Genomic DNA, 22067 nt, shown 5'->3' with positions numbered 1-22067 from the left:
CATTCGGAATATGGAAGCACTAACATTAACTTTCAGTATTAGTTTTGTATGTGGATTATTTGCAAAGCTCATACTTGATAATAGATGGTCGTCTTGTTTTTATGGTCATGGTTCTGTGTGATAGACAATCGCAGTCTTTATGGAACTCGTGTAAAATAGGATATTTTGATATTTTTGTCAAATAAATTACTTTTGATGACGAAAAACTATTTAACTTCACTCTTGTATTCAAAAGGAGTAATTACTAATATCATACCTATTTATGTCTGAACTGTTATGTCTTAATGTGTTCGATGCTTTTAGATGTGCCTACGGCTCCGTTTTTATCACCTTAGTTCCGCTGGCGTAATTCATACAGTGTCAACCAATGAATTTCATGGCGTTCAATTTTCGCGGTTTCATTTTCAAAGACTCTTTTTCGAGATCACATTTTCCCGAAATCACGAAGTGTCCACAGTCCACTTCAATACATCATAGGATTGTAAACGAGTCATGGACATGAGCTGCATTATACACCTGTTCGTCCTTCTAGGTATTGTCAGGTATGCTGCATGGCGCCAAGTGTGGAATCTAGAAGCGAAGTCAAGAGTTCAAAATAGTCATTAACAAATGAAACATGTAAAATAGAGCAAGTGATGTGTAGTTTAACTTTTATGAACGCTTTTAAAGGACCGTGAACAGTGTGTATATGTTGTTTATAAGAATTTTGACATGGCATGATGAAACCGAGTACAGGGAAATAAAATGCGCCATAAGAATCTGCCAGTGTCCGTGTCTGGACATACGGAAAATAAATCGACCGCGGGTATTTCTCGGTTAACAGTACATTACAGAGGTAGTCGCGGACTTCGTACTTTGTACCGGGTGAATGGTCTCCGGTATGCTAAGTAGAGCGTAACACACAAGTTTTGTTTTTATAATTGTGCGATATATACCATATGTATGTTACAGCTACCCTATTGCAATATTAGAAAATCACTATTTGGCTACATGTGGTAGCATTCTACTAATTTCGTCTTAAATACAAACATATATACCGATACAGCATACAATGATACGTGGTTTGATTATATACTGTACCCCAATCTTAAGAAGATAACTGTAATTGATGACATATCTCATAAAAAATACAGGTCCCTTAATCCTACTTTTGTTTCCCTATTTCTTTGATAAATGCCTTTATTTCATTTAAATATGCTACATTTAATAAATGTTTTATTTCATTAAAATTTATTACATTTGAAAAAAATTATTTCATTAAAATGTATAACATTTTATAAGTATTTTATTTCCTTCAGAAATGTATCTCCATTTTTCATTCAAAATATATTTCTTTTGATTCTTCCACTATGTTAAGATATTTTTTCAATAACATTTCATTTGATGCAATTATTTGAATTTAAAAAAAGGTTACCTTATCAAAATTCTAATCTTCATTTCTAGATAGTTTGCAAGTTGTTTTTTATTTATCTATTTGTTAATATCTGTCGTTTTCTAGAGAATGATCCAGGTAGAAGTAATGTATATTTTACCAATTTATGATAACTTTAGACCTCGACATTTTACTTTCATTTCAAAACAAGGAGGACATCAGTATTTAAACTTGTCCTGTATTTACAAGGCCATGTGACGTATGTAGAGGGGTAAACAAAATCGTTCTATACACAGTTCAATGAATTTTCTCATTAATTAAATTATTTCAACCGTAAATCTACCCCCTATTATCAACTTCACTAATCAATGTCTGTGTCGCCTGTCCCGCGGTGTATTGACAGGGTTAATCCTAGTGACCATATACTAGGCCTTGACCCTGGAATCCACGTGTACCACTCCATGGCCGAATACGAGGATTTCACATGATTTCACATGCCGTAGTGAATTTGATGTACTTTCTAGAATCACAGCTCATCCGTACCATCACATAGGTACATGTAGAGTAAAATGTACGTGTGATATTATACCAACTAATTAAAATTAGACTTGTAATGTCAATTCCTGTACGATACTCTACGATACACTGTAGTAGAGGAGCGGTAATCACAGGTCTGATTAGATTAGATATGGTACTATCTGTGTTTTGTATACCGTTACTAACTCACTTGTCCTCGACATCTTCTGGTAGGACTGGGAGCCTCTTTGAGTCATTTAGTTGTTTTCTCCGTCCAGTCTCAGTTCCTCAAAAGTAACGACACGATTTTGTTAAGAAAATATAGCATTGATGTTACAAGGAAAGGGTAGTATTTGTTAACGGTAATATTTGAAAAGGTCATATGTGAATAAAGCTACAAATGGCACTTATGTTTGAGTAAGGCCATCTTACGTAGCTTCGAAGCTGTATGGACAACATACATCATTTGTACAATCATTTGTGGTCATAAATCGAGCATGATCATGTTTTCAAGCAGCAGTCGAAGTGAACAATATTTTCACCCCGAAAATGTGTACAAAAACAGAAAAGTTGACGGTATTGGCTCGTGTATCCTACATTATGGGTATATTTTAGTATTTATAGAGCGGAGTCTCCGTTTACTGAGGGCGAAATATAAGGTAAAAGTCACTTTAAGAACCTGAACTCGTTCTTTGAATTAGAGTTATCAATGATATCTGATCTGCTTTAAAGATGTCGATATTTTATGACGGAATTTGACCACAATGTATCAAAACCATTAAATACCCCGCTGAATAGAAATCAACACTTTGGTTGGATAACATGCTTTCAAATATTTTACCACTTAAATGTTGATTTTACAATTCTCGAGAACCTAACTGTTTATACCAAGCGCCACCCCTACAATGTAGGTATCAACCAGTGTGGTCAACACACCTGACTGTTTATACCAAACGCCGCCCCTACAATTGAATATGTACCTCTACAATGTAAATCTAATTGGTTCAAAATATGCCAAGATACGCGTCAATGGAGCATTTTTTCTCCCTGGCTAGATAAGTTTTTATTAATGAGTTACTGGATGAATTATGTGATTCAAAATACTCTTTATGTATACATGATGTAAATATTTAATGTTAATTGTCAAACTCAAGCAGATGATTATTACCCTTTTGTCTTTGTAAACTTGGTTTGGACAGTTCCATGGACATCTGCTACAATTACAGTTGTAAGTGGCGATTTATAATTAGCAACAACGCATCCAAATCGACCGTGATTGATTTTTAATGAACGCAAAAGTGTCTTTTCAAAAATAACACGCAATTGGAACCTCGGAAATGAAGCTGTCTGTGAATCTATCAATATAAACATGTCGGTATCCTTCTGAACAACTTCAGATCAGGCTGTCCAGATGTCAATGAAATCGTTCACAAGCTACGTTGTCAATGTTTTGCTTTGCTTAATTGTAATTTATTTGGTTCTGGAATCAGCCCTTTTACCGGTGCAAAGCTGTATAAAACAATTGTATTGCCAAGAAGTCTATTTTGCTGTGAACTTTGGTATTCAATCTCAGAGACCGAATGAAATCGCATTGAAGCATCCAAGATTATCCGAGGCACACTAGATCAGATATTGCCCTTAGTATGCCTGACCTTACATCTATATGTCTAAACATCTAGTTATCGAAACTTTGTTTCGGCTCTATGCAGAACAGATGCACGTTTTACAGCAAAGAGATTATTCTTACTGCGTCTTTTTCATGTATATTTTGACATTTGCTGTGATGGAAAAGGTTTTGTCCTTGACATCTGGAACATATTTAACAAATATGATCTGCAAGAATTTTTGTACCAGTTTTTGCAAACTGGAGATTTCCTAATTAAAAATATCGGAAACATCCTCACAGTGGAGCGAACGTCTCGGTGTCTGTAATGATGTCTGTAATGATGTCTGTATGATGTCTGTAATGATGTCTGTAATGATGTCTGTAATGAATTATCTAGATTCAAACGTCTACAATGTAAGATAAGCCCTTCACCACTATGGTACCGTGCTAAATGTTTCCCTTATCCAAATAAAACTTGTAGAAATGTGGCAAAGCTATGGGGAATTCCATCTAACTGCGAATGATCATGTGCACAGTGCAATGTAGAAGATGCAGTTGCTCTTTGTATACTTGATTGCTCTAGTTCATCGGTGCAAACTTTAGGTGACGTATTTTTTTAGTCAATGGTCCATGTGTTTGTATTACTTACTAACTCGTGTCGGGACGTCCAAATAGCAACGATCCTCGGTAGTCCTGCTGTCATAAAAGATATATTCGAACATGAAGATCGCCTTTTTGCATCATTTGCAACATATTGTTGTTTTTCTGCAGAAAACGCATCCCTAACAGTTTATACTGTTTGTATAATCAACATATGTATACCGTGGATTAAGTCAGCTTATCTTTGTGTTTAAGTATACAGGTCAATAGCAATTAAGTTAACTTTTTAACCAAGTTCGCTTATCTGTCAGTCACGGCTAGCTCGAGGGGGTTTGTATATATATATATATATATTGGTTAGGAGTCAATGAGTCAAGTGTACCTACCAGGCCGTGTCACTATGTAATCAACTGAGCTCAACGTGGAATTTCATATATCGTTTTAATCTAAAGTTGCTTTTATTAAGAGATATTAATGTTTCATAACAGTTTGATGAGTCTTTTAAACGAGTCCTCGACTATCAGTAACGTTTTTTTTCAATCTAAGTGTGTTTCTCCACATTTGATACGTTCACATTGTAATTTGAATCTCGATGTTTGTTGGATTGAAAGGCCTCCAGCTATGATTCATTCTTTATATTTATTGTTTGTCTTTAATTTACAGAACAGTAATCGTGTTAGTGGGTTTGACCTTGAATGAGTATTCCTCCTGCAACACATGGCTTCAATTTTCGTAAGATTCACATTCTGGGTAAATTAATGTAAAGTAACCTGATAGTTCAAATCAGATATCTCAACATTATACTTATCACAGAAGGTACCCCAATATACATGTGTTTATATCTAGTTTAAAAATACACGTACAACTGACATGTAATTATCCAAATTAAAGAAATACAACTTTTCTGAGAAGGAATATTACACAAATACGCAGTATTACTCCAGAGTGTTGGTGAAATATCTAGAACAAATTTACTTCCAGTATTTCTTAGTCTTGTATGGAATAAATAGAGGTTACACAACGAGTGGTTGTTGGATATGGAATTTATTTCACACGAGTAAGTTATTTTTTAAAAGTTACAAAAGACACGAGCTTTAGCGAGTGTTTTTTGCAACTTTTAAAAAATAACTTACGAGTGTGAAATAAATACCATATCCAACAATTTCGAGTCGTGTGACCTGTTTCTACCACAATAATATCGGCTTGAATCAAAGGGAAACGTGGCCAAGTATAATTTCGCGTATGCAAATAAAGTGTACCGGTGACGTCCGGGACCCGGTGATGTGACGTCATTAGATTATTGATGACGTCGATAAAAATTGCAGCTTGTGTCAAAGTTCACCGTGTTAGCCAATCAAAATGCGTACAGAGTTTATACCACGTGTGGTATAAACAGATTGTTAATCAACGGCTGTAATGATTAACTGATGGTCTGAGAGTTGAATAACACGGGGTATTGTGGTAGAAAACAATATTGATATCAAATTATAGTTTTATAGTTGCCTGATATTTTGTCACTTGGAATAAAAACTAATACAATATTACATGGAGAGGTAACTCATTTGTTCATCCTCAGGGGAAATCGTTTCATCTGAAATACGGTTATCCGAAAGCTCAAGCAATCTTTTTTACCTTAAAACATGAGGAATTCAGGTAACCTTGATGTCATGAGAGGTATTTCATTCAAAGAATAGTATTTATCTTAAAACTAATAACGTAACCAGACTGTTATAAAATGATATTGATATACGGTATCAGGAAGTGACAGCCTATTGATTTCATTACTCCTTCAATTTACGTATGTACAATGTACTTAAGATAAATCAGTGATACATTTTGTTACCTTGGAGATGAAGATGTAGAGCGAATGGGTTTCATCCGGCGATAGAAATATATATATATCGCATTCCGAGCCGTTAAGGAATTGGCCGAGAGTTACAATCTATAAATTTTAATATGGGTATATGTATGTCGCATGACTTTGACCATAAATATTTACCATCCATTGTCTTAAATAATGGATTTATTGTATTTGTAAAGAGGTTACTCCATATTGCAATGGAATTTATTCATTTTTATGTAAAACAAAACAAAACACACAAAAAACAAAAACAAAAACAAAACATGATGTTTGATATCAGAAAGGTTTTACTGGCGGCTATAGAATACAATCCTATTACAACTACAGAATCAACGGCTATATCATTGCATTGCTTTTCTTCTCTATAGAACTTCCCAACATGAAGTTTGAGTGTTTAAGCACGTTCGTGACCTGGTAATGACCTTCCAAAGTCGTCCTTATCTTTTGGTATTAAGGAAAGTCTTATCAGCTGGACAAGCTAACAGAATTTGTGGATCATTTAGAATCCGAAAGACAGGACGTCGACAGTATGTTCACCATGAGACTTCTGCCGTTACTGGTTATCGCTGTTTACGGATACAGGTAGTGATCAGATCATTATGAGATCGTCTTTACCTAAAATGGAGGAGTGATTTTCTGAAATCAAGTTCGTTCCTCCCCCTTTTTTAAGAATGGAGGGCGTTACGATTTACAGTTGCGTTAACCACGGAGACGAATGCTTCATTGCTCATCCATTTTGATTTGGGTTTTTTTTTTTCAAATGAAAAATGTTTCCAAAATCTGTTAATGATGTTATGTATTGTTTTACATCTACCAGGTTTGTTTGTATAATTGTATTGCTCGTTGTTTGCGAATCTTCTTTTAAGGTCGTGTACAAATCATGTATTTGTTATGGCATCGTTGTTGGTAATTTCATAGATTCTTCATTGGCCTCAGATTGATTTTGACAATAGAATGTTGTAATATTTTCCCCTCTCCAGTCTCTGCTTGGCTGCTGATGACCCTGTACAGATATTTTTGTCCCATATTGATAATGCGACAGCTAATCTCTGGGCCCAGTTGGAGACCGACAACGACCACGTGTTTCTAAGGAACGATCTGGAGTCCTTCATCCACTCATACGACACCGACAGTAAGTATTTACCATTATAAATGTGTCAGATATAATGTTTATAATGCTATCACTAATAAACATCCTACTGAATGTCTAACAGAGAGTATACCAGTATGTAATCCATTCAGTTGTCTGTTTTCCTTTTTAAGACAATTCTCATGTTACGATGGGGGAATTCTTCACTCATTTTCTGAAAGATGATCCCGACTTAGGTTCAGTTGCATATGGGCTGTTCCAAGAGTTTGACGTTGACCAGAATGGTACGATCGACACCAAGGACCTTGATACAGTTTATGCACGTATTGATATGAACGGTAAGTATCGCCATACATACCGTAAGTAGTCCCACATTCATACAGTAAGTAGTCTGGTATCCCTACGTAGTCCTGTATCCCAACAGTAAGTAGTCCAGTATCCCTACGTAGTCCTTTATCCCTACAGTTAGTAGTCCCATATCCCTACGTAGTCCGGTATCCCAACAGTAAGTAGTCCGGTATCCCTACGTAGTCATGTATCCCTACAGTAAGTAGTCCGGTATCCCTACAGTAAGTAGTCCGGTTTCCCTACGTAGTCATGTATCCCTACAGTAAGTAGTCCGGTATCCCTACAGTAAATAGCCCCGTATCACTACGTAGTCATGTATCCCTACAGTAAGTAGTCCGGTTTCCCTACGTAGTCATGTATCCCTACAGTAAGTAGTCCGGTATCCCTACAGTAAATAGCCCCGTATCACTACGTAGTCCGGTATCCCAACAGTGAGTAGTCCGGTATCCCAACAGTAAGTAGTCCGGTATCCCCACAGTAAGTAGTCCGGTATCCCTACAGTAAATAGCCCGGTATCCCTACAGTAAGTAGTCCGGTATCACTACGTAGTCCTTTATCCCTACAGTCAGTAGTCCGGTATCCCAACAGTAAGTAGTCCGGTTTCCCTACGTAGTCATGTATCCCTACAGTAAGTAGTCCGGTATCCCTACAGTAAATAGCCCCGTATCACTACGTAGTCCGGTATCCCAACAGTGAGTAGTCCGGTATCCCAACAGTAAGTAGTCCGGTATCCCCACAGTAAGTAGTCCGGTATCCCTACAGTAAATAGCCCGGTATCCCTACAGTAAGTAGTCCGGTATCCCCACAGTAAGTAGTCCGGTATCCCTACAGTAAGTAGTCCGGTATCCCCACAGAAATTAGTCCGGTATCCCTACAGTAAGTAGTCCGGTATCACAACAGTAAGTAGTCCGGTATCCCCACAGTAAGTAGTCCGGTATCCCAACAGTAAGTAGTCCGGTATCCCAACAGTAAGTAGTCTGGTATCCCAACAGTAAGTAGTCCGGTATCCCTACAGTAAGTAGTCCGGTATCCCCACAGTAAGTAGTCCGGTATCCCCACAGTAAGCAGTCCGGTATCCAAACAGTAAGTAGTCCGGTTTCCCCACGGTAAGTAGTACGGTATCCCTACAGTAAGTAGTCCGGTATCCAAACAGTAAGTAGTCCGGTATCCCTACGTAGTCCTTTATCCCTACAGTTAGTAGTCCCATATCCCTACGTAGTCCGGTATCCCAACAGTAAGTAGTCCGGTATCCCTACGTAGTAATGTATCCCTACAGTAAGTAGTCCGGTATCCCTACAGTAAATAGCCCCGTATCACTACGTAGTAATGTATCCCTACAGTAAGTAGTCCGGTATCCCTACAGTAAATAGCCCCGTATCACTACGTAGTCCTTTATCCCTACAGTAAGTAGTCCGGTATCCCAACAGTAAGTAGTCCGGTTTCCCTACGTAGTCATGTATCCCTACAGTACGTAGTCCGGTATCCCTACAGTAAATAGCCCCGTATCACTACGTAGTCCGGTATCCCAACAGTGAGTAGTCCGGTATCCCAACAGTAAGTAGTCCGGTATCCCCACAGTAAGTAGTCCGGTATCCCTACAGTAAGTAGTCCGGTATCCCCACAGTGAGTAGTCCGGTATCCCAACAGTAAGTAGTCCGGTATCCCCACAGTAAGTAGCCCGGTATCCCTACAGTAAGTAGTCCGGTATCCCCACAGTAAGTAGTCCGGTATCCCTACAGTAAGTAGTCCGGTATCCCCATAGTAAGTAGTCCGGTATCCCTACAGTAAGTAGTCCAGTATCCCAATAGTAATTATGCCGGTATCCCTACAGTAAGTAGTCCGGTATCCCCACAGTAAGTAGTCCGGTATCCCCACAGTAAGTAGTCCGGTATCCCCACAGTAAGTAGTCCGGTATCACAACAGTAAGTAGTCCGGTATCCCTACAGTAAATAGCTCCGTATCACTACGTAGTCCGGTATCCCAACAGTAATTAGTCCAGTGTCCCAACAGTAAGTAGTCCGGTATCCCAACAGTAAGTAGTCCGGTATCCCAACAGTAAGTAGTCCGGTATCCCTACGTAGTCCGGTATCCCCACAGTAAGTAGTCCGGTATCCCTACAGTAAGTAGTCCGGTATCCCCACAGTAAGTAGTCCGGTATCCCTACGTAGTCCGGTATCCCAACAGTAAGTAGTCCGGTATCCCCATAGTAAGTAGTCCGGTATCCCTACAGTAAGTAGTCCAGTATCCCAATAGTAATTATGCCGGTATCCCTACAGTAAGTAGTCCGGTATCCCCACAGTAAGTAGTCCGGTATCCCCACAGTAAGTAGTCCGGTATCCCCACAGTAAGTAGTCCGGTATCACAACAGTAAGTAGTCCGGTATCCCTACAGTAAATAGCTCCGTATCACTACGTAGTCCGGTATCCCAACTGTAATTAGTCCAGTGTCCCAACAGTAAGTAGTCCGGTATCCCAACAGTAAGTAGTCCGGTATCCCAACAGTAAGTAGTCCGGTATCCCAACAGTAAGTAGTCCGGTATCCCAACAGTAAGTAGTCCGGTATCCCTACGTAGTCCGGTACCCCAACAGTAAGTAGTCCGGTATCCCCATAGTAAGTAGTCCGGTATCCCAACAGTAAGTAGTCCGGTATCTCAACAGTAAGTAGTCTGGTATCCCAACAGTAAGTAGTCCGGTATCCCTACAGTAAGTAGTCCGGTATCCCCCACAGTAAGTAGTCCGGTATCCCCACAGTAAGCAGTCCGGTATCCAACAGTAAGTAGTCCGGTTCCCCACGGTAAGTAGTACGGTATCCCTACAGTAAGTAGTCCGGTATCCAAACAGTAAGTAGTCCGGTATCCCTACGTAGTCCTTTATCCCTACAGTTAGTAGTCCCATATCCCTACGTAGTCCGGTATCCCAACAGTAAGTAGTCCGGTATCCCTACGTAGTAATGTATCCCTACAGTAAGTAGTCCGGTATCCCTACAGTAAATAGCCCCGTATCACTACGTAGTAATGTATCCCTACAGTAAGTAGTCCGGTATCCCTACAGTAAATAGCCCCGTATCACTACGTAGTCCTTTATCCCTACAGTAAGTAGTCCGGTATCCCAACAGTAAGTAGTCCGGTTTCCCTACGTAGTCATGTATCCCTACAGTACGTAGTCCGGTATCCCTACAGTAAATAGCCCCGTATCACTACGTAGTCCGGTATCCCAACAGTGAGTAGTCCGGTATCCCAACAGTAAGTAGTCCGGTATCCCCACAGTAAGTAGTCCGGTATCCCTACAGTAAATAGCCCGGTATCCCTACAGTAAGTAGTCCGGTATCCCCACAGTAAGTAGTCCGGTATCCCTACAGTAAGTAGTCCGGTATCCCCATAGTAAGTAGTCCGGTATCCCCATAGTAAGTAGTCCGGTATCCCTACAGTAAGTAGTCCAGTATCCCAATAGTAATTATGCCGGTATCCCTACAGTAAGTAGTCCGGTATCCCCACAGTAAGTAGTCCGGTATCCCCACAGTAAGTAGTCCGGTATCCCCGCAGTAAGTAGTCCGGTATCACAACAGTAAGTAGTCCGGTATCCCTACAGTAAATAGCTCCGTATCACTACGTAGTCCGGTATCCCAACAGTAATTAGTCCAGTGTCCCAACAGTAAGTAGTCCGGTATCCCAACAGTAAGTAGTCCGGTATCCCAACAGTAAGTAGTCCGGTATCCCTACGTAGTCCGGTACCCCAACAGTAAGTAGTCCGGTATCCCTACAGTAAGTAGTCCGGTATCCAAACAGTAAGTAGTCCGGTATCCCTACGTAGTCCGGTACCCCAACAGTAAGTAGTCCGGTATCCCCATAGTAAGTAGTCCGGTATCCCTACAGTAAGTAGTCCAGTATCCCAATAGTAATTATGCCGGTATCCCTACAGTAAGTAGTCCGGTATCCCCACAGTAAGTAGTCCGGTATCCCCACAGTAAGTAGTCCGGTATCCCCGCAGTAAGTAGTCCGGTATCACAACAGTAAGTAGTCCGGTATCCCTACAGTAAATAGCTCCGTATCACTACGTAGTCCGGTATCCCAACTGTAATTAGTCCAGTGTCCCAACAGTAAGTAGTCCGGTATCCCAACAGTAAGTAGTCCGGTATCCCAACAGTAAGTAGTCCGGTATCCCAACAGTAAGTAGTCCGGTATCCCAACAGTAAGTAGTCCGGTATCCCTACGTAGTCCGGTACCCCAACAGTAAGTAGTCCGGTATCCCCATAGTAAGTAGTCCGGTATCCCCATAGTAAGTAGTCCGGTATCCCTACAGTAAGTAGTCCAGTATCCCAATAGTAATTATGCCGGTATCCCTACAGTAAGTAGTCCGGTATCCCCACAGTAAGTAGTCCGGTATCCCCACAGTAAGTAGTCCGGTATCCCCGCAGTAAGTAGTCCGGTATCACAACAGTAAGTAGTCCGGTATCCCTACAGTAAATAGCTCCGTATCACTACGTAGTCCGGTATCCCAACTGTAATTAGTCCAGTGTCCCAACAGTAAGTAGTCCGGTATCCCAACAGTAAGTAGTCCGGTATCCCAACAGTAAGTAGTCCGGTATCCCAACAGTAAGTAGTCCGGTATCCCTACGTAGTCCGGTACCCCAACAGTAAGTAGTACGGTATCCCTACAGTAAGTAGTCCGGTATCCAAACAGTAAGTAGTCCGGTATCCCTACGTAGTCCGGTACCCCAACAGTAAGTAGTCCGGTATCCCCATAGTAAGTAGTCCGGTATCCCCATAGTAAGTAGTCAGGTATCCCTACAGTAAGTAGTCCAGTATCCCAATAGTAATTATGCCGGTATCCCCACAGTAAGTAGTCCGGTATCCCCACAGTAAGTAGTCCGGTATCCCCACAGTAAGTAGTCCGGTATCCCCGCAGTAAGTAGTCCGGTATCACAACAGTAAGTAGTCCGGTATCCCTACAGTAAATAGCTCCGTATCACTACGTAGTCCGGTATCCCAACTGTAATTAGTCCAGTGTCCCAACAGTAAGTAGTCCGGTATCCCAACAGTAAGTAGTCCGTTATCCCAACAGTAAGTAGTCCGGTATCCCAACAGTAAGTAGTCCGGTATCCCTACGTAGTCCGGTACCCCAACAGTAAGTAGTCCGGTATCCCCATAGTAAGTAGTCCGGTATCCCCATAGTAAGTAGTCCGGTATCCCTACAGTAAGTAGTCCAGTATCCCAATAGTAATTATGCCGGTATCCCTACAGTTAGTAGTCCGGTATCCCCACAGTAAGTAGTCCGGTATCCCCACAGTAAGCAGTCCGGTATCCAAACAGTAAGTAGTCCGGTTTCCCCACGGTAAGTAGTACGGTATCCCTACAGTAAGTAGTCCGGTATCCAAACAGTAAGTAGTCCGGTATCCCTACGTAGTCCTTTATCCCTACAGTTAGTAGTCCCATATCCCTACGTAGTCCGGTATCCCTACAGTAAGTAGTCCGGTATCCCTGCGTAGTAATGTATCCCTACAGTAAGTAGTCCGGTATCCCTACAGTAAATAGCCCCGTATCACTACGTAGTCATGTATCCCTACAGTAAGTAGTCCGGTATACCTACAGTAAATAGCCCCGTATCACTACGTAGTCCTTTATCCCTACAGTAAGTAGTCCGGTATCCCAACAGTAAGTAGTCCGGTTTCCCTACGTAGTCATGTATCCCTACAGTAAGTAGTCCGGTATCCCTACAGTAAATAGCCCCGTATCACTACGTAGTCCGGTATCCCAACAGTGAGTAGTCCGGTATCCCAACAGTAAGTAGTCCGGTATCCCCACAGTAAGTAGTCCGGTATCCCTACAGTAAATAGCCCGGTATCCCTACAGTAAGTAGTCCGGTATCCCCACAGTAAGTAGTCCGGTATCCCTACAGTAAGTAGTCCAGTATCCCCACAGAAATTAGTCCGGTATCCCTACAGTAAGTAGTCCGGTATCACAACAGTAAGTAGTCCGGTATCCCCACAGTAAGTAGTCCGGTATCCCAACAGTAAGTAGTCCGGTATCCCAACAGTAAGTAGTCCGGTATCCCTTCGTAGTCATGTATCCTCACAGTAAGTAGTCCGGTATCCCAACAGTAAGTAGTCCGGTATCCCTACAGTAAGTAGTCCGGTATCCCAACAGTAAGTAGTCCGGTATCCCCACAGTAAGTAGTCCGGTATCCTCACAGTAAGTAGTCCGGTATCCCAACAGTAATTAGTCCGGTATCCCAACGGTAAGTAATAAGCGGTATCCCTACAGTAAGTAGTCGGTATCCCCGCAGTAACTAAGTCCGGTATCCAAACAGTAAAGTAGTCCGGTAATCCCAACAGTAAAGTAGTCCGGTAATCCAAACCAACAGTAGTAGTCCGGTATCCCCACAGTAAGTAGTCCGGTATCCCAACAGTTAAGTGAGTGCCGGTAGCCCCATCAGTAAAGGAGTCCGGTAATCCCCGAATGAGTAAATAGTCCGGTATCCACTAGTCGTAGTCCGGTATCCTCACAGTAAGTACGTCCAGGCATCACATAGTAAGTAAGTCCGGTATCCCCACCAGTGAAGTAGTCCGGTATCCCACAGTAAGTAGTCCGGTATCCCACAGTAAGTAGTCCGGTATCCCTACAGTAAATAGCCCCGTATCACTACGTAGTCCGGTATCCCAACAGTAAGTAGTCCGGTATCCCCACAGTAAGTAGTCCGGTATCCCCACAGTAAGTAGTCCGGTATCCCCACAGTAAGTAGTCCGGTATCCCAACAGTAAGTAGTCCGGTATCCCCACAGTAAGTAGTCCGGTATCCCAACAGTAAGTAGTCCGGTATCCCTACAGTAAATAGCCCCGTATCACTACGTAGTCCGGTATCCCAACAGTAAGTAGTCCGGTATCCCAACAGTAAGTAGTCCGGTATCCCAACAGTAAGTAGTCCGGTATCCCAACAGTAAGTAGTCCGGTATCCCTACGTAGTCCGGTATCCCAACAGTAAGTTGTCCGGTATCCCCATAGTAAGTAGTCCGGTATCCCTACGTAGTCCGATATCCCAACAGTAAGTAGTCCGGTATCCCTACGTAGTCCGGTATCCCTACGTAGTCCGGTATCCCAACAGTAAGTAGTCCGGTATCCCAACAGTAAGTAGTCCGGTATCCCCACAGAAAGTAGTCCGGTATCCCTACAGTAAATAGCCCCGTATCACTACGTAGTCCGGTATCCCAACAGTAAGTAGTCCAGTATCCCTACGTAGTCCGGTATCCCCACAGTAAGTAGTCCGGTATCCCCACAGTAAGTAGTCCGGTATCCCCACAGTAAGTAGTCCGGTATCCCAACAGTAAGTAGTCCGGTATCCCCACAGTAAGTAGTCCGGTATCCCCACAGTAAGTAGTCCGGTATCCCCACAGTAAGTAGTCCGGTATCCCTACAGTAAGTAGTCCAGTATCACTACGTAGTCCGGTATCCCAACAGTAATTAGTCCAGTGTCCCAAAAGTAAGTAGTCCGGTTTCCCAACAGTAAGTAGTCCGGTATCCCAACAGCTAGTAGTCCGGTATCCCCACAGAAAGGAGTCCGGTATCCCTACAGTAAATAGCCCCGTATCACTACGTAGTCCGGTATCCCAACAGAAAGTAGTCCGGTATCCCCACAGTAAGTAGTCCGGTATCCCCACAGTAAGTAGTCCGGTATCCCCACAGTAAGTAGTCCGGTATCCCAACAGTAAGTAGTCCGGTATCCCCACAGTAAGTAGTCCGGTATCCCAACAGTAAGTAGTCCGGTATCCCTACAGTAAATAGCCCCGTATCACTACGTAGTCCGGTATCCCAACAGTAAGTAGTCCGGTATCCCAACAGTAAGTAGTCCGGTATCCCAACAGTAAGTAGTCCGGTATCCCTACGTAGTCCGGTACCCCAACAGTAAGTTGTCCGGTATCCCCATAGTAAGTAGTCCGGTATCCCTACGTAGTCCGGTATCCCAACAGTAAGTAGTCCGGTATCCCTACGTAGTCCGGTATCCCTACGTAGTCCGGTATCCCAACAGTAAGTAGTCCGGTATCCCAACAGTAAGTAGTCCGGTATCCCCACAGAAAGTAGTCCGGTATCCCTACAGTAAATAGCCCCGTATCACTACGTAGTCCTGTATCCCAACAGAAAGTAGTCCAGTATCCCTACGTAGTCCGGTATCCCCACAGTAAGTAGTCCGGTATCCCCACAGTAAGTAGTCCGGTATCCCAACAGTAAGTAGTCCGGTATCCCCACAGTAAGTAGTCCGGTATCCCCACAGTAAGTAGTCCGGTATCCCCACAGTAAGTAGTCCGGTATCCCTACAGTAAATAGCTCCGTATCACTACGTAGTCCGGTATCCCAACAGTAATTAGTCCAGTGTCCCAACAGTAAGTAGTCCGGTATCCCCACAGTAAGTAGTCCGGTATCCCAACAGTTAGTAGTCCGGTATCCCCACAGAAAGGAGTCCGGTATCCCTACAGTAAATAGCCCCGTATCACTACGTAGTCCGGTATCCCAACAGAAAGTACTCCGGTATCCCCACAGTAAGTAGTCCGGTATCCCCACAGTAAGTAGTCCGGTATCCCAACAGTAAGTAGTCCGGTATCCCTACAGTAAATAGCCCCGTATCACTACGTAGTCCGGTATCCCAACAGTAAGTAGTCCGGTATCCCAACAGTAAGTAGTCCGGTATCCCAACAGTAAGTAGTCCGGTATCCCAACAGTAAGTAGTCCGGTATCCCTACGTAGTCCGGTATCCCAACAGTAAGTAGTCCGGTATCCCCATAGTAAGTAGTCCGGTATCCCTACGTAGTCCGGTATCCCAACAGTAAGTAGTCCGGTATCCCTACGTAGTCCGGTATCCCTACGTAGTCCGGTATCCCAACAGTAAGTAGTCCGGTATCCAACAGTAAGTAGTCCGGTATCCCCACAGTAAGTAGTCCGGTATCCCTACAGTAAATAGCCCCGTATCACTACGTAGTCCGGTATCCCAACAGTAAGTAGTCCGGTATCCCTACGTAGTCCGGTATCCCCACAGTAAGTAGTCCGGTATCCCCACAGTAAGTAGTCCGGTATCCCCACAGTAAGTAGTCCGGTATCCCAACAGTAAGTAGTCCGGTATCCCCACAGTAAGTAGTCCGGTATCCCCACAGTAAGTAGTCCGGTATCCCCACAGTAAGTAGTCCGGTATCCCTACAGTAAATAGCTCCGTATCACTACGTAGTCCGGTATCCCAACAGTAATTAGTCCAGTGTCCCAAAAGTAAGTAGTCCGGTTTCCCAACAGTAAGTAGTCCGGTATCCCAACAGTAAGCAGTCCGGTATCCCAACAGTAAGTAGTCCGGTATCCCTACGTAGTCCGGTACCCCAACAGTAAGTAGTCCGGTATCCCCATAGTAAGTAGTCCGGTATCCCCATAGTAAGTAGTCCGGTATCCCTACAGTAAGTAGTCCAGTATCCCAATAGTAATTATGCCGGTATCACTACGTAGACCTGTATCCCAACAGTAAGTAATCCGGTATCCCTTTAGTTTGTTACCCAGTTTCCCTACAATAATATTCCAGTATTCCAAGTAGCCCGGTATCCTTATAGTGAGTAGTGTCCGCAATAAAATGAATCCATCTTCGTCGAGAATTTCCCTGACTTCCATGTTACCATCCCTGACTTCGTGTTAGGTCGATGGCTACTTAATAGATAACCTAGACGACCAGAATTTCCTTTTCTCGCCTTCATTACCTCATTAGAATGATTATTGTAGTTTACAGACAAAACTAGTACTAGAACAGGTTAAAAATAATATCATCATGTGTTCTCTGTAGTAATTGTACAATGTAATGTTGGGGGATAGCCTTCTGTAGTAATTGTACAATGTAATGTTGGGAGATGGCCTTCTGTAGTAATTGTACAATGTAATGTTGGGAGATGGCCTTCTGTAGTGATTGTACAATGTAATGTTGGGAGATGGCCTTCTGTAGTAATTGTACAATGTAATGTTGGGAGATGGCCTTCTGTAGTGATTGTACAATGTAATGTTGGGAGATGACCTTCTGTAGTAATTGTACAATGTAATGTTGGGAGATGGCCTTCTGTAGTAATTGTACAATGTAATGTTGGGAGATGGCCTTCTGTAGTAATTGTACAATGTAATGTTGGGGGATATCCTTCTGTAGTAATTGTACAATGTAATGTTGGGAGATGGCCTTCTGTAGTAATTGTACATTGTAATGTTGGGAGATGACCTTCTGTAGTAATTGTACAATGTAATGTTGGGAGATGGCCTTCTGTAGTGATTGTACAATGTAATGTTGGGAGATGGCCTTCTGTAGTAATTGTACAATGTAATGTTGGGGGACGGCCTTATGTAGTAATTGTACAATGTAATGTTGGGAGATGGCCTTCTGTAGTGATTGTACATTGTAATGTTGGGAGATGGCCTTCTGTAGTGATTGTACAATGTAATGTTGGGAGATGGCCTTCTGTAGTGATTGTACAATGTAATGTTGGGGGATGGCCTTCTGTAGTGATTGTACAATGTAATGTTGGGAGAAGGCCTTCTGTAGTAATTATACAATGTAATGTTGGGAGATGGCCTTCTGTAGTAATTGTACAATGTAATATTGGGAGATGGCCTTCTGTAGTAATTGTACAATGTAATGTTGGGAGATGGCCTTCTGTAGTAATTATACAATGTAATGTTGGGAGATGGCCTTTAGTAGTAATTGTACAATGTAATGTTGGGAGATGGCCTTCTGTAGTAATTGTACAATGTAATGTTGGGAGATGGCCTTCTGTAGTGATTGTACAATGTAATGTTGGGAGATGGCCTTCTGTAGTGATTGTACAATGTAATGTTGGGAGATGGCCTTCTGTAGTGATTGTACAATGTAATGTTGGGTGATGGCCTTCTGTAGTAATTGTACAATGTAATGTTGGGAGATGGCCTTCTGTAGTGATTGTACAATGTAATGTTGGGAGATGGCCTTCTGTAGTAATTGTACAATGTAATGTTGAGATATGGCCTTCTGTAGTAATTGTACAATGTAATGTTGGGAGATGGCCTTCTGTAGTGATTGTACAATGTAATGTTGGGAAATGGCCTTCTGTAGTGATTGTACAATGTAATGTTGGGAGATGGCCTTCTGTAGTGATTGTACAATGTAATGTTGGGGGATGGCCTTCTGTAGTGATTGTACAATGTAATGTTGGGAGATGGCCTTCCGTAGTAATTGTACAATGTAATGTTGGGAGATGGCCTTCTGTAGTGATTGTACAATGTAATGTTGGGAGATGGCCTTCTGTAGTGATTGTACAATGTAATGTTGGGAGATGGCCTTCTGTAGTGATTTCTAAAGAATGTACTGAATAATGTTTCCATATCTATGAGGCATGGTAGGCTTGGTTACTGTTTCGTTTATTTCCACATCTATAAGGCCTGCTAGGTTTGCTTATAACATTGCATTATTAAGCAGTCTTTTACTTCAAACTGTAGTGTACCATTCTAGTAGTTTAAGAAATTGTTTAAGAAAACTGCAACATTTTCCCAATAAGATCTGATCATCTACACAATCAAGAGGTAATTTTGCTTTTGTCAGAACATTTGTCATCATTTTCCCGGCCGTTCTTGTTTTGTTGGACACCAGATTTACAGTACAGGTTAACACCATTTTAATACTTTTTCCTTCTCCGTGCGTTTTCGAGGATCAAGTTCAATATTAGTATTAAGTATATAATCGTCAAAGACCCACAGTTGATTGGACTACGATACACTACACTTATCACCCAGATGGTCCACTCAGCCAGAAAATCTCGCTTCTGTAGATGCCATCTGATTTGCCCCGACACATTTTCAAGTAGATATTTAAGCCAATGAGATTGAAGGTAGCATAGAAGCTGCATATAAAAAACAATGGCTGCGAATATTCACGTAAGCGTATGTTGATTGGTTACTTTTTATCGACTTACGTCATTGAAACAATTTTTGTTTGGCTGAGTGGACCCATGGGTGATAAATGTAGCGTAGTGCAATCAACCGAGGGTATGCGACTATGATAGTATATAGACGACACATATATATGGTGATGTACATTTAAATAAGCAATGAGCTTGTTTGTATTGTGTGAGATTTCCATTGTCTTGTCACACCAATTTCCTAGGGGATAAATGCATCTAATTTATATTCAACAGGTGATATGCGAGTCGATGAAGCAGAGTTCAAACAATACTTCAAATCTGTAAGTCGTATTTGATTTCTCATTTAAAATGTTATCCATCAGTCTTTATATCTCTAAAACTAGAAGTATTGGATGTATGGAAGTATTGGAGAGTTCCTCTCTCAGATAATGTCCTGCTCTACATTTCAGCTATTGACCATTCTCTACCTGCTGCACATACAAGGTATCCCCGACCCGGGACCAATTGAGTAGTAAACACAATAAAACATCTTGTTGACAGAGGACTTGTTTTGTAGTTAGTTGATCACAATTTATACCATAACAGGAAAGGAAAGACAGTTGTGTGACATAAATTGTAGGATGTCAACTGTAGAATGTCAAACTTGTATGAATAACATTGGTAGCAAATTTACGAAACCGCCAGGAAACATGCACATCATTTCGTAGACATACTATAGTATATATGGCATTCACGAAAGATAAGTCTTCACCTGGCACGATAAGATCTCAAAAACATTATCAACTAACCTATATAGATGCGTTCATGACAAAATCTGATAGATAAGGACAAATTGTCGTTGATAAATCATCGAATACAATTCTTCGTAATCGTTCAGAATCTTAATCTAGTTACCGGAAAAGAAATCTAAAAAAAGAATCCATCAAATAATTAGTAGTCTCATGGAGCAAAATATACTGACCAATCAAACAAAATGTTACATTAAGGTCATACATGGAAAATATTCTTACCAATCAAAAAGAATGTGACATACAGGCCAAATGGGAAATATACTGACCAATCAAGTAGAATGCTACATAAAGGTAATGGAGGGAATATATACTGATCAACCAAATACAATGTTACATAAAGGCCACGGAAGGGAAAATACGGACCAGTCAAATACACTGTTTCAAAAAGGCCAGTAGCCATATTATCTACCTTTCCTGGAAACAGGTAAATGTAGAGATACATTTTTAAATGATTTGTGTCCTATGTGTTATTGTTTATAAAAAAATATGTCTTTATGTGGACATTTTGTTACAGAAAGTAATAATGAAAGTTTTACAAAAAAAAAAAAACCAACAAAAAAAAACAAAAAACAAAAATACGTTGGTTATTAATTACTTTAAAGGCGACTCGGAAACTTAGTGTGGAGGAAGTGTTTACAAACGTTACATACGTAAACTGATCTTAACGGAGCTACATGCATTATATTGTCTTGACCGCAAATATGGTACATACGTAAAGTCTTATGTGAGGTTTTATTCAATAGGAGATTTTATGAATCGAATACTAGAAGTTTATAGTAAACAAGCTTTGGCAAGGCGAGGAGAGGCCAGTTTCATGAAATGTTAAAATAAAATAAAATTATAATTTTTGACAGGTTTTAGAGTCAAATGAGGAGGGCAAAATCAAAAGGAGGCAACCATTTGGTTGCGCAGCCAATGAAATCGCTATAGAGTATACTACACCAGTGACATAAACTGTATACGCAAACATATAACATGGGCGATTACACTGGTAACGGACCGATTATGTGATAAAAAGAATTATCTCAACAGAGACAGTTTTACATGTGTAAACGTATCGTAACGGAGCAGGCGTTTCAGACGTACATCTGGGTTCACTTCTTTGATTCTTTCAGTTTGTTAGAAGTCGTTCCAATGTTTGTAACACATTTTACCCATATGATCTTGAACTTTGGTAAATTCCTTTACACATACTTTGCGGGCCTACATCACAAGAACCTTCAAGGAAAATATCAAGAGTATACGTCTTTTGGGTTTTAAACAGAAGTCGAAAGGTAAAGATGACGCTAAACGGACGACGGACTCCGCATGACGGCATCAGCTCACTTCGCCATTCAGTTTGTCCACTACCATATTTAACAAACTCTTTTTTTTTTTTAATTTGTCGTTTGTCTTTCAACCTCTATGGTATTCCATCTGTTGAAATAGCGACATTTCCTTGCAATAAACCTTGGCTAGACAATTATTAGATACACTATGTGTTAACGGTGCCATTGAAACGCATGGTGTTTGCTGACAAACCTGGTTCATTGAGGATATAGCATATAGCAAAACTAAAAAAGTTTTTTTTTTTGTGTGTGTGTGTGTGTGTATGTGTCTTTAAATGATATGATAAATATGTTAACTTTGCTGATTTATAAATGAAACATATACCAGTTAAGATAAGATTAAAGTATTGTTTTATTATGAGCCTGGGTATACTCTATGTTGTAAAGATAATAATACAGTGGTTGCATACACGCGTGCATACATATCATATTCCAGCAAAACCGTAATAGGCCCAGAGTTAAATGATTATTAAATATTTTTAAATGCGCAGAAATATTTAGGTTGAACTGACAAATGTTTAAATGTGATTGAATCTAAAGATGGATTTTGTTAATAGGAAAAACTCAATCCAAGGTGAATGTTTATCTGTTACTCAGCATAACAAAATTGCTGACGGTTTTCTCATTATACCCTATTGCCGCTAAAATATTGAAACCTATTATA

General features: G+C 41.1%; 1 protein-coding gene across 1 annotated transcript; it reads left to right on the top strand.

Moving 5' to 3' along the window:
- The first annotated feature begins 6403 nt into the window (after positions 1-6403).
- Positions 6404-19826, top strand: LOC117319028. Its single transcript, XM_033873941.1, has 5 exons — positions 6404-6537; positions 6936-7087; positions 7219-7383; positions 19558-19604; positions 19734-19826. The coding sequence occupies exons 1-5, from the start codon at positions 6485-6487 to the stop codon at positions 19794-19796; spliced, it is 480 nt and encodes a 159-aa protein (XP_033729832.1). The 5' UTR covers positions 6404-6484; the 3' UTR covers positions 19797-19826.
- The last annotated feature ends 2241 nt before the right edge of the window (positions 19827-22067 follow it).

The sequence above is a fragment of the Pecten maximus genome, chromosome 2 (assembly GCF_902652985.1).
Source record: "Pecten maximus chromosome 2, xPecMax1.1, whole genome shotgun sequence".
Classification (NCBI taxonomy): domain Eukaryota; kingdom Metazoa; phylum Mollusca; class Bivalvia; order Pectinida; family Pectinidae; genus Pecten; species Pecten maximus.
Note: the sequence above shows the minus strand (reverse complement) of the source record. Positions and strands in the feature narration are given on the sequence as shown.